The 18,838-nt window shown below is 38.0% G+C and overlaps 1 protein-coding gene across 5 annotated transcripts in view; it reads left to right on the forward strand.

Moving 5' to 3' along the window:
• Window positions 1-18,838, forward strand: part of map3k4 (mitogen-activated protein kinase kinase kinase 4) — a 70,272-nt gene that overhangs the window by 21,527 nt on the left and 29,907 nt on the right. For all 5 annotated transcript variants that reach the window (XM_017461481.3, XM_047152431.2, XM_047152430.2 and 2 more), the window contains 5 exons: window positions 1,163-2,466; window positions 9,271-9,528; window positions 14,866-15,018; window positions 16,938-17,095; window positions 17,295-17,411. In XM_017461481.3, the coding sequence (XP_017316970.1) occupies window positions 1,163-2,466; window positions 9,271-9,528; window positions 14,866-15,018; window positions 16,938-17,095; window positions 17,295-17,411 (1,990 nt within the window). The remainder of the gene's footprint in view (window positions 1-1,162; window positions 2,467-9,270; window positions 9,529-14,865; window positions 15,019-16,937; window positions 17,096-17,294; window positions 17,412-18,838) is intronic.

Consider the following 18,838-nt stretch of genomic DNA (forward strand, 5'->3'; position numbering starts at 1 on the left):
GTCTGTAGACTCTGTTTCCGCCTGTTAAGTCATGACGTAACGAATACTCGATTGGTACTGTTTCCGGGTCCAACCTTCTGCTGTTAGCTGACTCTCTCATATTTTAAACCTGCTGCAGTGTTGTGTTCCTTGTTGTTTGAATTGATGAGTCCAAAAAACTCTAAAGCTTAAGATCTTGATTTTTCGGTATTACTACAGCACACCGCGACTGTGTTTTAGCAATGTTTGATAAACACGATTCATCTTCACATAATACAATAGCTTTAAACCACATAACCTTAGCATCAACTGCAAAAGTGTCATCTTGGACATTCTGGGTATAATTTTGAGTTTTTGGTGTCTTTGCATTCTTCCACATGCACTCCATGTCATTCTACATTCCACGTTCTTCTCCAAATAAATCAATAAAGCCGCCATGTGATATGGTGGCGCTTGTCTGGGCTGAGTGGGCGCTCTCAGGTGCTGTACATCACCGACTGACCCTCAACGTGCTCCTATATTGAAAACAATTTATCTCTCACCCTGACATTTCTAAAAGACATTGCCAGTGCTGTGTTTAGCCCAACGATATGTCTGTGGCTAGCCAGGAGATGGCTGATCATTTATAGCCTAACTTCACTGTCCCTCCAAAATCTTGCTGGTACATATTTAGTTTTTCAACTTTGTTTATGTCCAAAGTTATAGCAGTCTTTTTTGTTGTTTTTTAGAAATACTTCAGCCAGATCATATCATCTTTAAATGTCAGCTTTTGCTGTTCGCTTTTGGGATCTGAAGAAGTGTTTGGGCTCTGGAAACGTCTTTACGTCACATCAGACTTAACAAGCGGATACTTGCCAAGTACCGATGCTAATAGTGACATGCATATGAAAATTGGAACCAAGTGACTTGTTCTTGGAACAGTATCGTGTGTCATTTATCTAAGTGTTGTACAGAACATCATACCTACCACTACTAGCTGATGAGCTTTTGAATTCTTGACATGAGATAAATATGAAAAATTATAGTCACTAATGGCTAGTACACTACAGTGTACAAGTACAGTGCTGTGAAAAAGTATTTGCCCCATCCTGATTTCTTGTTTTTGTGTGCATCTCATATCTCCTATTCTTATATATTTTATCTGATGCCTAATTTAGCTTTGTTGCTGCTATTTCATCTTTAGAAAAAAATCTGTCCAGTCCATCCTCCCAGAGAGAGCAGGAAGGTGCCAAACCATATGAATATACTGACGAGCTCAGTTACAAGCAAGGCAAGAAACAACGCTTCAATCTACGTTCCAACGAGAGGGACAAAAAGAAGACTTTTGAGGGCTCTTTCATGTTAGGTCCTCTCTCCAAGTCTGGTCCCTTCAGCACAGTCAACATGGACCCCAGGAAGCCATATCTGAGCTTGGGCCCTGTCTCTATGTCTCACTCTCTACCCCGTACTCACCGCCAGACCTCGCGAACCGACTGTCCTGCTGACCGCTTAAAGTTCTTTGAGACGCTGCGCCTACTTCTCAAACTGACATCCATGTCATCTAAAAAGAAAGAGAAGGAACAGCGGGGCCTGGAGAACCCTTCCTTCATGGGACAGAACAATGAAGTGATCTGGTTGGAGCTGCAAGCCTGGCATGCACGTCGCAGTATCACTGACCAGGATCTGTTCCTATACACAGCCCGCCAGGCTATCCCAGACATTATCAACAAGGTGCTACACTTTAAGGTGGACTACAGAAGCCTGGCCGCACCCGAGACTGAACTTGGGTCTGCAGTAGACAGAAATTGCTGCTCAGAAGAGGCTAACTGTGGCACCTGTCCTGGTTCTTGGCTGAAGGTTGATGCGACAGCCTTGCTGGGTCCAGGTTCGACATGCAAGGAACACCTGCAGAGGCAGCGTCTGGCCTTTGAGCAGGTGAAGGGTGTAATGGGGTTGCTGGAGTCTGTAGAAGCTCTCTACCCATCCCTGCGGACTCTACAGGAGGACTATGAAAAGTATGCAGCAAGGGACTTCCAGGGCAGAGTGCAGGCACTTTGCCTATGGCTCAACATTACTCAGGACCTGAACCAAAAGCTGCGTGTGATGGGTACTGTGCTGGGCCTTGGAGACCTTTCTAACATTGGCTGGCCTGTCTTTGAGATTCCCTCCCCCCGCTGCTCTCATGAGAACAATTGTGAAGAAGAGGACAATGAAGAGAATGAGAACTTCACAGCCAATACAGAGGAGTGTGAAAGGGATGAGGCGGGGGTCAAAAGGGATCCCATGACTTGCTTTTCATCCAAGTTTACCCAGCAGTTATCAGAGGATTTATTCCCAGTATGTAGCAGTGAAATCCAGTGCTGCCCAACAGGCATCTACAGACCCTTTGTAGACAAGGCACTGAAACAGATGGGATTGCGCAAGCTTATCCTACGACTGCACAAACTGATGGACCGCTCATTACAGAGGTCCCGGACGGCACTGCTGAGCCACATGCCTGCTCAAGAGGTGAGGATTCAGTTTCTAGGATTTCAAGCAACTTACTTTTGGGTGTCAGATATGGCCTTAAAGTGCACCTATTGTGGTTTTTCAGATATTACCTTTCATGTAGTGTGTTATAGAGCTGTTTGCGAATGTAAAAAGTCTGCAAAGTTTCAAATATCAAAGTGCACAACAAACAGGGTTATTGATGCCCAAAAGAAGGAAGTGATTCTGAACAGCCGAATCGAGTCGTTAGTGATTCCAGACTTTACTTCCTGTACTAACCTACGTAGGTTTGTAACAAAAAGCCCTGCCTCTGGTCTTCATCGGCTGCTCGCTGACAGCGGTAGACCAATCACAATAGACTGCGACATCTGACCAATCAGAGCAAAGTATGCTCCTTGAAAGGAGGAGTTTAGAGTGAATCCTTTAGAATGGATCATTTAACAAGTTATTAGTGACACTGCGGGGGGAAAAAGGTAATGCTGCAATTTAAATTATGAGCACGTTAAAGTGATTTGGATGCATTTAAATCTATTGTATGAGACATTTTAAACAAAATTAGGCATGTTAAAAAACCATTATAGGTGCGCTTTAAAAGGTTTGGGCCAGTAATAATGTATTACCAGCAGAGTTGGGAGGGTTACCTTGAAAATGTATTCCATCACAGTTATAAATTACTTCATAAAAAATAAAATCAGCAACGTCATCCAAGTATCACAATATGAAAGTAATGTAATCTGATTACTTTTGGATTACGTCAAGGTCACATGTAAATAAAGTCAAGAGAAAAGCAATATGATCTAAAATACTTTTATTTAGAGCTTAAAACAATGTTCAATGTTTAGATTTGTTTTAATAAAATAAATAAATGAAATAAATAAATAAATAAATAAACAAACAAACAAACAAACAAATAAATAATCACGGTCCCTGATGCGGGTAACATTACATCACAAAAGCTACGGTGACCATGTCCTCTTTTTGGAAAACCAGAATATCTTAGTAGCGTTCAAAACATTATTGCTATGAATGCAGATTTTAAAAGACCCATTATTAGTATCATGTAAATATATATAAATAAAACTGGTTTCACTCTGCCTGCATTTTTACATTTTTTTCCTTCATTCTTTTGAATATCCATGGAATAAAATATTAGATGCCACGAGTGTACCTTCTACCATCATTTACACATTTTAATAGCCATTTAATATGGAGCAATGTGATAACATGGAATTAAAAATGTCCTATGGGCATCGTTTCGACTCAGCGCAACTGTCATTTGCTGCTATTGTCAAGCAACTGTGATGCCGTACACACCAGCGCTTCACCTTCACGCGTTCACTGAGAGTAGGCTAATTGTTGAGAGGCAGGAATTTGGCCAATAGTTGCTGAGAGCCTTTTATGATCGACCAATTGGTGTGTGAGAAGGCAGGAATTAGAGAGAGGGGTTAAAGCAATGTGAATATACATAATGAAACTAAAACCGAGTCCCAGACATTTTCTCAAATTTAGAAATCGCGGCCGGACGCTTTTTTAAGGTCCGAGAAAAAGAGGACACGTCTGGGGGAAAAAGAGGACATATGGTCACCCTAACAAAAGCATTTCAGAGAACAATGTGTTCATTTCTACCAAATTAACTTTCAATTTATTTGTGCATGCACCAGGAGGTTGCTCACATGTGTCATGACTGGCAAAGAGAGAACCAGAAGTATAATCAAGCAGATGTCTAGATTGTGTTATGTCAAAAGATTAATTCTCTCTTTTTAAATGAAACAAATTGTAATCTTGATAGTATTTATTTACTTATTTACAAAATGTACCTGTAATCTGATTACTTTTTTTTTTTTTTTTTTTTTAACTTAACTATAACAGATTACAGTTACCAGTTTTTTGTATCCTGTTTATGTAATGCCATTACATGTATTCCATTGCTCCCAGAGGCTTGGGATGGCAGGTTCGGTGGAATATTATGTAAAAAAAACAAAAAAACAAAAAAAAAAACCTCATTTATTTCAAAAGGTTTTTTTTTTGTGTGTATGCAGTTTGGGGGTAATTTTGGGCTTGGGTTTTGAGGTTTGGGGGTGAGGGGTTGGGCAATTATACAAAATATAAAAAAAAATAAGTGTACTTATTCTCATAGCTATTCTTTATTTTGTATTATTTACTATATAAATAATCATCCTGTTCCGATAACTACTTTTTGAAAAGTAGTTAGACAGTGGTCTAACTGTCAGACAGTGGTGCCCCTTTGGTGTTCGATTATGCTGCTGAAATTGACCCATTCACCTAGCCTCTATAGTGTGTATTAGAAGAATGGTCCTCACTGCAGAACAGAAAGATCAGGGGGTGTAGCAGGGGTTGCGTTAACCGAAAATATCCCGTCATTTGCCCAATCTTAAAAGCATTGATGAAAAATTCTGAAGGCATTCTGTCTATCCACTCTATTCAAGCTGTCAATCTATTTTGGCCCAAACACTGCAGAGCTTTTAAACAGCTGAAGGTGAAGAACAATATCACCTTCCAGCCTGACAAGGACCCAAAGCACCAAACCAAATCAAGAAAGGAATGGATTTAGATGATGATCGAATTTTTTGGACTGGCCCAGTCATAGCCCAGATCTAAATCCTGCCAAAAAAACTATGGAATGACTTGAAGAGGGCTGTGTTTAAAAAAAAAAAAAAAAAAAAAAAAAGGATTAATTAAAAATAATTCTCCTTTCAGTTTGATAGATCTAGAGCATTGTTACAACGAAGAGTGGAATAGAATGGACAAATCAAGATGTGCCAGGTTGGTTGACTAGTTGAGGGTTTGTGCAACCAGGTTATTGTAAGTTGGGTTGTTTTTTCTAATTTTTTTTTTTCCTAAAATGTTTTTATTAGGTTTTTTCTCTACTTTTTTTTGGACACGATCACATTTCAAGTCAAGTGGCTTGTATTGTCATTTCAACCGTACACAGCTGGTACAGTACACAGTGAAACGAAACAACGTTCCTCTAGGACCATGGAGCTGTAGAAAACAACACACACGCTAACCACATGTGACGACACAAAACTAAATAAAACCTACACATTTCTTCATATAGGGCACGTGCAAACGTGTGCAAACCACCCGAGACAGTACAACAACTACTAAAACAGGACAACAGGCACCAGTACACAGTTCTAGTGTGGAAGTGTCCGAAATAACAGGTGTAGTGCAAAAGAGTAACAATATAATAAAAATGCTGTGAATGTAAACTTAACATATACATACATGATATCTTTATAAGTACATTAGCAGCAAAAATGCAGGTAGTCAGTACAGAAATGTGCAAAAATTGTAAGGGGAGTACGATGGTGTTCAGTTGTGTGTATGTGTGTGCGCGCTTGCATGTGTGTGTCAGTCCAGTCTCTGAGTATTGAGGAGTCTTGATGTGTTGGGGGAAGACGCTGTTACGCAGTATGGCCGTGAGAACCCGAATGCTCCAGTACCTTTTTCCAGAAGGCAGGAGGGTGGAGAGTGTGAGTGAGGGATGGGTGGAGTTATCCACAATGCTGGTGGCTTTGCGGATGCAGCACGTGGTGTAAATGTCTACGATGGAGGGAAGAGAGACCCCAATGATCTTCTCAGCTGTCCTCACTATCTGCTGCAGGGTCTGGCGATCCGATATGGTGCAATTTCCAAACCATGCAGTGATGCAGCTGCTCAGGATGCTCTCAATAGTCCCTCTGTAGAACGATGTGAGGATGAGGGCTGGGAGATGGGCTTTTTTCAGCTCTCTCAGAAAGTAGAGACGCTGCTGGGCCTTCTTGGTTATATATTAAACATGGAAAAAGGTTCTGAAACGACTTATGTTGGTTTTTCATCATAAAACCCTGCAATTTTAATAGGGCTGTGCAGACTTTTTTAAAAAAAATATTTTTTTTACATCCACTGTTCATGGATGGCTCAGATACCATTTATATTGAATTGACTGTACACCAGTGGCATGGACAATAGTCCAACAGTGTGTTGGAGCATATTTTAAGACTACTAACTTTCTATACATTATTTTAGACTTTTTGTCACTTTATCAAGTTATGTATTTTAGTATAAACAATGCTGCTTGAATGTAATTTCACAGCAACATACACCCACATACACACACACACTCTTGTATGTCTCTCTTTGCTTGAAAAGTGACTTTCCTAACAGCAGGCATTCCTGAAATGCTCTAAACAGTGTTTAAGCCCATTTTTGGTTAGCTACAATTTTGTCATTGGGCCTGTTGTCTGGCCTGTTGATCAGAATAACGCTTTAGTTGGATACAAAGGGTGGAAGGATAAATCTAGAGACAGGATCTTCACTGCAGATGAATTTTATTTGCAGATGGGAGTGTAGTCGGATTTCTGTTTTGGTCTGATCATGCAATTTGCCTCCCTTCCTGTCTCACGAAATGTGTGAAAGCCTACCCTCTATCTATCTATCTATCTATCTATCTATCTATCTATATCTATATATATATATATATATATATATATATATATATATATATATATATATAGGTCATTTATGCAGTAAAATGTTCAGAGAGGGTTAACACATTGTATGATAAGAAGGACCTTGCGTACATTATATCTTATGACAAGACAGACCTGGTAGGAACACCCTGTTACAGAATACACTCTCAAATAATTAGAATCAGCATAAGGATTACAAAACATTATTTTAAGCATAAGAGAAATGAAAGGAAAATCAAATAATTCCACAGACCGTCCATGTGTTCGTCTTCAGGAACGAGTAGTTGAATGCTTGTAGGATTTATATGGCGTTATCATTGTAATAAGCAGGTGAACTGATTCCAACAAGAAGAAATGCACTTCACGTACCCCGATGATGCACGTATTCGACTGAAAAAACGCTGTGTGGAATGTTTGACACTTCATGCACTCGATGAATGCAGCTCCGCTTAACAAACGGAAGAGGGGTGGAGCTACCAGATGCTGACGCTGGCTCAAATGTGCTCAGAATAAAAAAAAGGGAGTGTGAATAATATGGTGAAAATTAAAATTATATTGTAAATGCATAGTGTATAATACGTCATTTGGGACCCAGCTTATGACTATGGCGAAGACTGTGAAGTTCATACCATGCCACTCTTGTTCCATAATTCTCCTTGTTGGATAATAATCTTTTACAAAGTGAGGTAACCGGAAATAAATGAATTTACATAATGCGTTCTAAAGGTTGCGCATCATACAGTTATACAGTTATGAGAAAAAGAAAGTACACCTTCCTTCAATTTGGTTATTTATTTATCAGGGCCTAAATAACAATTGTGTGGTTCTCACCAACTTTTATAAACAAACAAATAATCTCAGGTGGTGATAAACACAATAGATTTCAATATGTAGTCATTGTTTTCTGAAAAGTAAACCAATATGATGTAGCATCCTGGTCACGTGATGTAGCTCTTGGGTTTTTCTTTATATTTTTGAGCATTAACCAGTCTGGGCTGGGACTGAATTTGCCGGGACACCCACTCCTGGAAAGATTGACCGCTGTCTTGAAGGTTCTCCATTTGTAAACAGTCCTTCCCACTGTAAAATGATGAGTTTCAAATTGTTTGGAAGTCTTATAACTCTTCCCAGAATGACGAGCAGTAACAGTTGCTTCTCTGAAGTCATGGCTGTTGTCTTTTCTTCTGGACATGCTGTAGACTCACACCTGAATGCTCCAGAATAACAAATAGCCAAATGTTCTGCTTTTATAGAGGCATTCACAGTTCTCGATGATTAACTAATCCTGAAAACTAGACACCTGGATGCTAATCTCTGAATGATTGTGGAAGTACAAAGGGTGTACTTATTTTATTTATTTATTTATTTAAAGTGTAAAATTAATTGTTCACATGACCTTAATATGAAAGTGGACCACTATAAACATAATCCTGAGTAAGTACAATTTGCCTAGCCTAAGAAATAAAACAAACACTGAACTAAATATTTAATTTGTAAATGGGCTGCACTTATATAGCGCTTTTTTAACCTTAGCAGTTCCAAAGCGCTTTACACTGGTTCTCATTCACCCATTCACATGCGCACACACACTCACACCAATGGTAGCAGAGCTGCCATGCAAGTCACTCGTTTGCCATCTGGAGCAACTTTAGGTTCAATGTCAAGGACACTTCGGTATGCGGAGTCATGTGTGAACCGCCAACCCTCCGATTAGTTGACAACCTGCTCTACCACCTGAGCCGCCCATTTAATTTAATTATGAATTGTATGCTCAGTATGAAAAATTCAGAGCTATTAAATGCATAAACATACCGATAAGATTTACCTGCAGCTACAAGAACAGAGCTGAAATCATAGCCTGTGCAAATTTTGAAAATGCTATGAATGAGTTTGTATGATGTACAAAGTGCTTTCTCCTAAACAGAGCACATGTTTTTTTTGTTTGTTTGTTTTTGTTTTTTAATGTTTTGAGATCTATCCAGATCCCATTGCTTTCTTTTGAAAACCTCAACAGGCTTCTCTTTATGGCTTAAGGGTTTTGATGTATTTTTACTGGCTTTAACTTAAACAATGGGAGTGGTGTATTTATTTATTTATTTATTTATTTATTTATTTTAATTTGATTTACTGTAGTTTTTCTATGGTTTTTCCATAGAAATGTTTGTTTTATCTTTAGTATTTAGCAACATTTCTTTTTCTTTCCAGCAGTCCGCGACCCACTCATAAAGAGGGTCGTGACCCAGCAGTCTTACCAGTCGATGGTTTTCAATTCAGCTCCATTAATATCTATTACGTGTGTACACGTTATATTTAATTCGTTTTAAGACTTTATTTTGTTGTTATTTTTCAGTTGTCTGAGGTTCCAGACTGTTCCTTGCTGTACAGTGACTACCTGCCTGAACTCTCTCGTCACCTAACTGGATATCTGGAAGAGGAATCGGCTTCAGGGCGGGTATCATGTGTGGAGCTGCAGAATATGGACCTACCCTCATTTCGTCCAGCCTTTTTGGTGCTCTGCCGTGTACTGCTAAACGTCATTCATGAGTGCCTCAAACTGCGCTTGGAGCAAAGACCTGCTGGAAAGCCCTCACTGCTCAGCATCAAGCAGGTGCTTACATGTGTGTGTGTGTGTGTGTGTGTGTGTGTGTGTGTGTGTGTGTGCACATGCAATGTATGATGTTTTGTATTGTGTCCCCCAACCCTGCTTTTGAGGTTCTGCCAGCTGTAATGTTTAATTCCAACACAGATTTTGTCCTGGTTCGAATACTCAAATGGTGTGAGCGATTATTATTTTTTTATTGCGACAGTAATCCCTTCAAAAAATACCCACATACTAGAGTATTCAAAGAACTTGACTCACTTGTTTGACTCTGAGCTTTTGTTCTGCCTAGAAACATTACATGTTAAAGAAAGGGCATAGACAGCACTTTTTTCTTTCTTTTCAATGTAACACATTTACTATGAACCGTAGTGCATACTGTATGCAACTATTGTGCTGTAAAAAAAAAAAAAGAGAAGAGTATTGCACAGAGGAGATTCATGTATAGATGAATATTGTGCAAAGTTCATCTTAAACAAAACAAGCACAATGCTGTGAATGACTGTCACCATTTTTGTGAGGCGATTAATTGTTCATAAGTCTGATTGCATGTGAAAACAAGTTCTTCCAGTATCTGCTGGATCATACAGTCTATCTGAAGCACCTGCTGGAGGAAAGGATCTGTGGTGGCCTGTGTGTGAAGGTTTGCAATTATGTTTTTGTGCTCGCTTCCTGGCTCTGGTGGAGAACAAGTTTTGAGGGAGAGCAGGTCTCTTTCTATGAGGTTTTCAGCTGACCTGACAATAGTTCCATCTCAATACTTGTTGCAGAGCCAAACCAGACTCGATTTAGATGTCGAGCACAGACTCTGTGGTAATTGTGTGTAACTGGGCCTTTTATGGCCTTCTTGCCACAGGAAGTTGGGCCTTTTATGGCAATACAGTTAATGTTTGCTTCAAACGTCAAGTTCTGAGAGAGAGAGAGAGAGAGAGGGGGGGGGGGAATTTTAAAGCAAACCCTAGCCCTAGGAAGTTCAAAAATGACAACAAAAACATTTAAATCTATGCATGTAAATGTATTAAATACACCCAAGGAAACAATATAATTTTTATTTAATGTTAGATGCTTTTAATTCAAATAAAGAAAAGTCATACCTTTTGCCAGCTTTCAAGCATCTTAAATGTTTAGTATGACCATCCAGGATCATAAACATAAACAAATAGGCATAAACAAATTTTTGGGAAGTTCAGTTTTTAGGGTATCTATGTGGGACCATGTAGGACAGTCATGAGGGCATCCTGGGACATAAAGCATCCTATCACTTCACAGTCAACATGCTTGAGTGATTGTGGGGCGGACAACAGCATCAAAACGTCCCAGTTTACCAAAACTGTCTTTCCTAATGAAGATCTGCACTTTAACTTAAGACAAAACTTATTTAACAAAATTCCTGACTAAACAAGTAGGTTTTATATCTAGACTTGACAAAATAAGTATATTGTTTTTATAATAGATAGGAGCCTTTGTAAGGAAAAAACTCTGTCCCAAGTCCTGGTTTGCTCGGGTACCGTGGGGTGAGACCATTCAATTTTAGTGGTCGTTGTTAGTATTTTGTACTCGATGTAAAATTTTACTGAGAGTTAATGTATTGTGGATAAAATAGGGGTAATATAATAAAAATTTCTGGTTCCAGGCAGGACTGTAGTAAGGACTAATGAGGATCCAGTGTCTAATGTCCTTTACACATCCTTCATCTTTCTTAAGCTATTGTTTGTCATCTGACTTTGCTGAAACATACAGCTTTGTGTCATCTGCATATCAGTGGACGCTAACACCAGCATGTTTGTTTATTTATTTATTTATTTATTTATTTATTTTTTAAAAAAATTTAGCAGCGGCCCTAGAACAGGGCCTTGTGGGGCACCAAAGTTTACTGTTGTATGCATAGAGAGGTTACCATTTAACATTTACAAACTGATCATGTTCAGTCAGAAATGTAGGAAAATGCTCTGTGTCCCTACTGTAGTCTTTATCATTCTAGGTAATAATAACGAGTTTGCATCTTTTGATAGAAGCAGGTGTGGCAGATCATAAAAGACTGAAAGTTTGGTCAGGTACTGAGGCAAGAGGCATTCAGTGATTTATAGTATTTTATTATGTAGTATTATTTAGTGTAGTGTAATATACACCATTATATAAAGTGTTTTATATATATATATATATATATATATATATATATATATATATAAGTATAGTATTGTACTGTATATATTAGTCACTGTCCACTTTATTAGGTATACCTGCTCATTTCTGCTTTTATCCGAACAGCCCATCATGTGGCAGCAACAGATCAAGAGCTTCAGTTAATGTTCACATCAACTATCAGAATGGGGAAAAATGGGATCTCTGTGACTTTAACCATGGCATGGTTGTTGGTACCAGTTGGGCTGGTTTGAGTATATCAGAAGCTACTGAGATCTCGAGATTTTCACATGCAACAGTCTTTAGGGTTTACACAGAAAGGTGCAAAAAAAAAAAAAAAAACATCCTGTGAATGGTGAGAAGAGAATGACCAGACTGAGAGCTGAGAGGTAGTCTATAGTAACTGTCAGCCAAGAACAAGAATATTAGGCTACCATAGGCACAGACCGACCGAAACTGGACAATTGAAGACTGGAAAAAGGCAAGCTGATGATTTTTATTTATTTATTTTTCTTCTAATCTTCAACTTTCCGGTTTCGATGATCCTGTGGCCATGATAGCCTCTGATACCTGTTCTTTGCTGACAGGAATGGAACCCAATGTGTGTGTTTGTGTGTGTGTGTAATGTAATATATATATATATATATATATATATATATATATATATATATATATATATATTTTATATATATATATATATTTTCTATATATATATATATATATATATATATATATATATATATATATATATATATATATAGAAAATATATATATATATATTCTATATATATATATATATATATATATATATATATATATATATATATATATATATATTTTATATATATATATATATATATATATATATATATATATATATTTTCTATATATATATATATATATATATATATATATATATATATATATATATATATATATATATATATAAAAACCATGAGCAATCCCTGGATTGTCTGGGTGATGACGAGTTCAACGCATTCTTAGATATCACTTACTGCTTAATTAAATTTTCCGCCATCTTGGATTTTGTCAAAAATAGTTTTTGCTACTCCTCCTAAAATTTTGTCCAATCATCACCAAATCTGGCACACATCACCTTCAGAGTAAGCCTCGCCATGTTCCAAATGGCTTGCCTGTAATGTGTCAACAAATCTGACGGTGAAACCACCATTAAGGAAGTGAGGCTGTATCTCAGCAAAGACCTTCCACACTGGCACAAATCTTGGAGGGCTTTTCAGGACCGCACTGAGACTATGCAACAAATTGCACGACAGCGGCACTTACTGGTCAAAAGTTACAATAACATGTAGAGTTATTTACAATATGTACATATACAATATGTTATGTACAATAACAATAAAATGCTTTCATCTAAGTGCCATTTTTGTCCAATCTTCACCAAATTTGACTTGCATCATCTTGGGACCTGTCTAAACAAAACTTATCCAGCAAACTCGATATTCAAAACCATTCTCCCATAATGGACTGGCAAATATGTAAAACTACAAATCAGTCTGGAATCCCTTTGCCTATTGTTATGGCTCTGCTTTCCTGCGATTGCTTATGGAACAATTGTAGCGCGTCTGTGAATGTGCGGCTCACCGAGTCTGGGTGCTTGGCCCTCGAAAATGCTGCTTGCCGCTTTAATTGAACTGAATTTTTTTTTATTGTATTTATTTTCTTTCTTTTCTTTTTTTTTTTTTTTACTTTATTTTACTTTTGTATAACCAGACATGTTGGTTTGAATTTTACATCAAACATTTCAATCATTATCGTGATTTTTACCTTTGCATGCAAGAAGACTGTATAAATGAATATATAGATTATATAAATTTCCCTGTTTCTAGCTTTTCCCCAAACAATTCACTGCAGCAAAAGCAAACTAACAAATGTTCACACAGGTCACAGGAGTGCATTTGTTTAATACTTGCTAATTTTCTGACCAATGATTTGTTGTTAAGACCATTAAATGCTCATGGACATGGTCTGCCAGGGTTGTTTTGGAAGCACTTAAGTGGCTTGCACAAGAGCCCTAACCTTACCCTCACTGAACAGCTTTGGGATGAGTTGGAACGGACCTGCACGCCAAGATTCTTTTCCTAAAGTCAGTGCCCAAACTCACATATGCTCTTGAATAGGCCTATTTGATCAAAATATGTTGGTTCAAATCTTAAGATTTAGTCTGGGTTCATCAGGGTTCTGAAAGATGATTTCAGATATTGGAAAATGCTCATTGGAGATGGTAACATGTTTAAAAAAAAAACCAACAACAACAAAAAAACAAATCTAAACAAATTTCAGATATTCATCTGCTTTAAATAATAAGCCCTTAATATAATAAGTTACAAAAATGTTCAGCGCTGGTTTAATCATGTGCAGTAAACCACCTGCCGTTAACAATTTTATTGTTTACTAAAGTGCACAACTAAAGATTCAAGATATGAGTAAGACTTGAGACTTTACTCTGACATGAATTGATTCCAGAGTTGAAATATAAATTCTGAATTTATATTCAGTGTGTAATATACAGTGCCGTGAAAAAGTATTTCCTGATTTCTTCAGTCTTTGTGTATATCTCATGCTAAATAGTTTTAGATCTTCAAACGAAATACAACAAAAGCAACTTGAATAAACAAACTTATTTAAATTTTTTTATCGAAGGAAAAAAAAGTAGCAGCAATAACTGCAACCAAATGCTTCTGATAACTGGAGCTCAGTGCTTCACAGCACGATGGTGGAATCTTGGCCCACTCTTCTAACTGCTTTAGATCAGCCAAACTCAGGGGGGGGGGTTTCGAGCATGAACTGGTGCTTTAAGGTCCTGCCACAGCACCTGAATTGCGTTAATTAATTTAGCTTTATTTATTTATTTTTAGCCATTCAGAGGTGGACTTACTCATATTCTTTGGATCATTGTCTTGCTGCATAATCCAGTTGTGCTTGAGTTTCAACTTAGGGACTGATGACTGGACATTCTCCTTTATGATTATTTATTTATTTATTTATTTTTGGGATTTTGTGTTTACTCAGGTTGCCTTTGTTTTATCTTAGATTTTGTTTTATTATTTTTGATTTCTTTAATTTAGTATGGGAGATGCACAAAAATAGAAGAAAGCACTGTATATGTTCATGTTTTCTGTGATTCTGGGAAATAACTGAGATTTGTTTGTAACTGTGTTGCAGTTGGTGCGTGAGTGTAAGGAAGTACTGAAAGGTGGGCTCTTGATGAAACAGTACTACCAGTTCATGCTACGTGGCATCATTTCTGACTCGCAAGGACTGCAGACCAAGGCCAACATTGATGAGTTTGAGGAAGATCTCCATGAAATGCTAGAGGCAAGTTATGGGTTGACCTTTATTAAATTTATCCAAGCAGTATTACTAAACAGAGATTATTTTCTGTTGTCACAATAAATAGCCCCTTCTCCTTTTTATACTAACGTGTATATGAGTATCCAAATATATATATATGTATGTATGTATGTATGTATGTATGTATGTATGTCATGAAGTCATATGACAGACCACCAGACCATCATAAGCTCATGATCATAAGATTGAGAGTTCATATGCCAGAACCCATTCCTGGGCTCCTAAACAAGGCCTATAGAAGAAGTAGAAGCTTTTATTTGTCTGAATTACATTACAGCACAGTGTAATTGCAGGTGAGGAAGGTGGTGGACGACCATGGAGTGCTGTAAATGTAAGGAGTAGAAGTTTGTATTTATCCTGGGATGACACAGGCAGCCCATGTAATTGACGGATAGTGGGTGTAATATGAGCCAACCGCTTAGTGTATGTGAGGACCCTGGCAGCTGAGTTTTGAAGAAGTTGCAATTTATTCATTGTTTTTTTTTTTTTTTTTTTTTTTGTAGCTATACCATTGAAGAGGGAATTGTAGTGATCTAGAGGAGAGATTATGAAAGCGTGGACCAAGATTTTGGCATCTTTCAGATAGAGATGGGATCAAAGTCGGGCTGAATTACGGAGCTGAAGAAAAGCACTGTTTGTTAGTGACCTAATATGGGGCCCAAAGAAAAAATGTCTGCTAGAGAGATAGGATGTAATCCAAGCTAGATCAGTGCCAGAAATGCCAATGGAAGACAGACAAGAAAGAAGAATTTGATGGTTCACAGTGTCAAAGGCTACGTTAAGGTCTAGGAGAATAAGGATACTGAGGGTATCAGAGTCAGCAGACAGAAGGAGGTCATTAATGACTTTGACAAGCGCTGTCTCAGTGCTTCGCAGAGGGGGTTTAATCAGGCTGGAAAGACTTGAAAAATGGTTGGTATCAAGGTAGTTTTAATTGATTGGCCATCACTCATTCAAGCAGTGTAGAGTGAAATTGGAGATTGGAAATGGGTATGTAATTAGAGAGCTTCATTTTGCTTAAGAATTGGCATAACCACAGTAGTTTTAAGGTGGAGACGAACAGAACCAGTCTCAAGAGACTTATTGATGAGGTGGGAGATGGGGTGTTGGATAATAGATGAACAGGTCTTGATAAGGGAGGTTGAAACATGATAAAACTGGTGGTTAGAAGGATTAGATTTATTCATGAGTACAGAGAGTTTGAATCAATGGTTGAATCAAAGTGGGTCAGCAAGCGTTCAGTAAAGTGTGATTCTAAATGAACCGGAGATGTAGAGGCAGCTGAGAAGTGTTGGTAGATTGCACTAATTTTGTCACTGAGAAAATTAAGAAAAGCTCCACGTTGGTCCACAGAGCTAGTAGTAGTTAATGCAGGTGGCTTGAGAAGTTTAAAGTGGCCAAGATGGTTTTAGGTTTATCACTGCCACTGCTGATGGCATAGGAGTAAAGAGTGGAGCAAGCAGCATTTAAAGCATCCCTATACACTTGAGCTAATGATCATAGTACGGACACTGAAGCCAGTCTTCCTGCATAAACGTTCAAGACGCTTACCTGCAAATTTCATGGCACAAAGTTCCAGGGTAAACCAAGGAGAGGTATTAGTGGACGGGACCAGTCAGGTCTTAAGAGTAACAAGGTAATTGAAAGTAATAGAAACAAAAAGATTATAGGAAGACAGTATGGAGAAGATTAACCATAGACTGGAGAGACTGTAGAGCTGTCGAGAAGATTGAAGGGTTGACAGATTTTGTGTTACCGAAAAATGTGTGTAAGCCGCTCACTTGCTCTCTATGTCCTGCTGTAGTGAATAAAGGAAGATGTTTCAAAAACCAAATGACCAAATACTTCCCCAGAGTGATGATAAAGCTCAATGATGTATGCAGGTTTATTTTGGCTACATGCGCAGTTGGATTGAGATGTTGCAGCAGCTTCCACAAGCTTCCCACAGCCTGAAAAACCTACTTGAGGAGGAGTGGAATTTCACCAAGGTCATCACTCCATATATACGTGGTGGAGAAGCTCAGTCTGGGAAGCTCTTTTGGTAAATTACTGTCTTTAATCCTTTCAAAGCCTTTAAACCTTTTCCACATTTTCAACCCCTCAGCCAGTTGGACTGTAGGTGCCATTGTACAGATAAACATAGCTGCTTCAATTGATCTTTTTGTGAAATCATTCTCATTTTTATTTATTTTTTTTGGACTTTTAGCTGAGTTATCAAAGTTTTCCTTCCTTGATTCCAGTGACATTGCTGGCATGCTGCTGAGATCAACTGGGGACTTTCTGGACACAGGCCTTCAGAAGATTTATGACGAGTTTTGTGAAAGTGCTGATGGCAGTACTGCCTTGGATGACATCAGGTAGAGTGTTAAATGACACAAACCACTGCAACCTACAGTGTTGCTTGAAAGTTTGTGAAACCTTTGGAACCTTTTGGATATATCTGCATAAATATGATCTAAAACAACATCACAAGTCTTAAAAGTAGACAAAGAGAACCCAATTAAACAAATGTGGGAAGAAATTTATACTTGTTCATTTACTTATTGAGGAAAATGATCCAAGATTACATATCTGTGAGTAGCAAAAAGTATATGAACCTTTGTTTTCAGTATCTGGTGTGACCCTCTTGTGCAGCAATAGCTGCAACTAAATGTTTCTGGTAACTGTTGATCAGTCCTGCACATCGGCTTAGAGGAAGTTGATCCCATTCCTCAGTACAGAACAGCTTCAACTCTGGGATGTTGGTGGGTTTCCTCACATGAGCTGTTGCTTCAGGTTCTTCCACAACATTTCTGTTAGATTAAGGTCAGGACTTTGACTTGGACAGATGTCCTGACACTTTCCTTTAGAAATCGCTGATATAATTCAGAATTCATTGTTCTATCAATGATGGCCATCTATCCTGGTCCAGATGCAGCAAAACAGGTCCAAATCATGATACTGCCACCAGCATGTTTCACAGATGGGATAAGGTTCATATACTGGAATGCAGTGTTTTCCTTTCTCCAAATGTAATGTTTCTCATTTAAACCAAAAATTCTATTTTGGTCCCATCCGTCCACAATTTTTTTTTTTTCCAACAGTCTTCTGGTTTGTCCATGTGATGTTAGCAAACTGCTTGCAATCCTGCCATGCACGCCATTGTTGTTCAGTGTTCTCCTGATGGTGGTCTAATGAACATTATTAACCAATGTGAGAGAGGCCTTTAGTTGCTTAGAACTTACCCTACGTTCCTTTGTGATCTTGTGGACTATTACTTGTGCTATCACTCTTTGAGTGATCTTTGTTGGTCGACCACTGCTTTTGGAATGTAACAATGGTACCGAATTTCCTCCATTTGTACTGTATTTGTACTGTGATTGGTGGAGTCCAAACTCTGTAGAGATGGTTTTGTAACCTTTTCCAGCCTGATGAGAATCAACAACTTTTTTTTTTTTCTCTGAGGTCCCGAGGAATCTCTTTGTTCATGCCATGATACACTTCCACAAGCATGTGTTGTGAAGATCAGACTCCTGGATCCCTGTTCTTTTAAATAAAACGGTCACTCACACGTGATTGTCATCCTATTGATTGGAAACTAATTTCACCTTCAGATTAACTGCTAATCCTAGAAGTTCACATACTTTTGCTACTCACATATGTAATAATGGATCATTTTCCTTAATAAATATGACCAAGTATAACATTTTTGTCTCATTTGTTTAATTGGGTTCTCTTTGTCTACTTTTAGGACTTGTGTGAAAATCTGATGATGTCTTGGGTCATATTTATGCAGAAATGTAGA

Source organism: Ictalurus punctatus, chromosome 29, assembly GCF_001660625.3.
Source record: "Ictalurus punctatus breed USDA103 chromosome 29, Coco_2.0, whole genome shotgun sequence".
Lineage (NCBI taxonomy): Eukaryota > Metazoa > Chordata > Actinopteri > Siluriformes > Ictaluridae > Ictalurus > Ictalurus punctatus.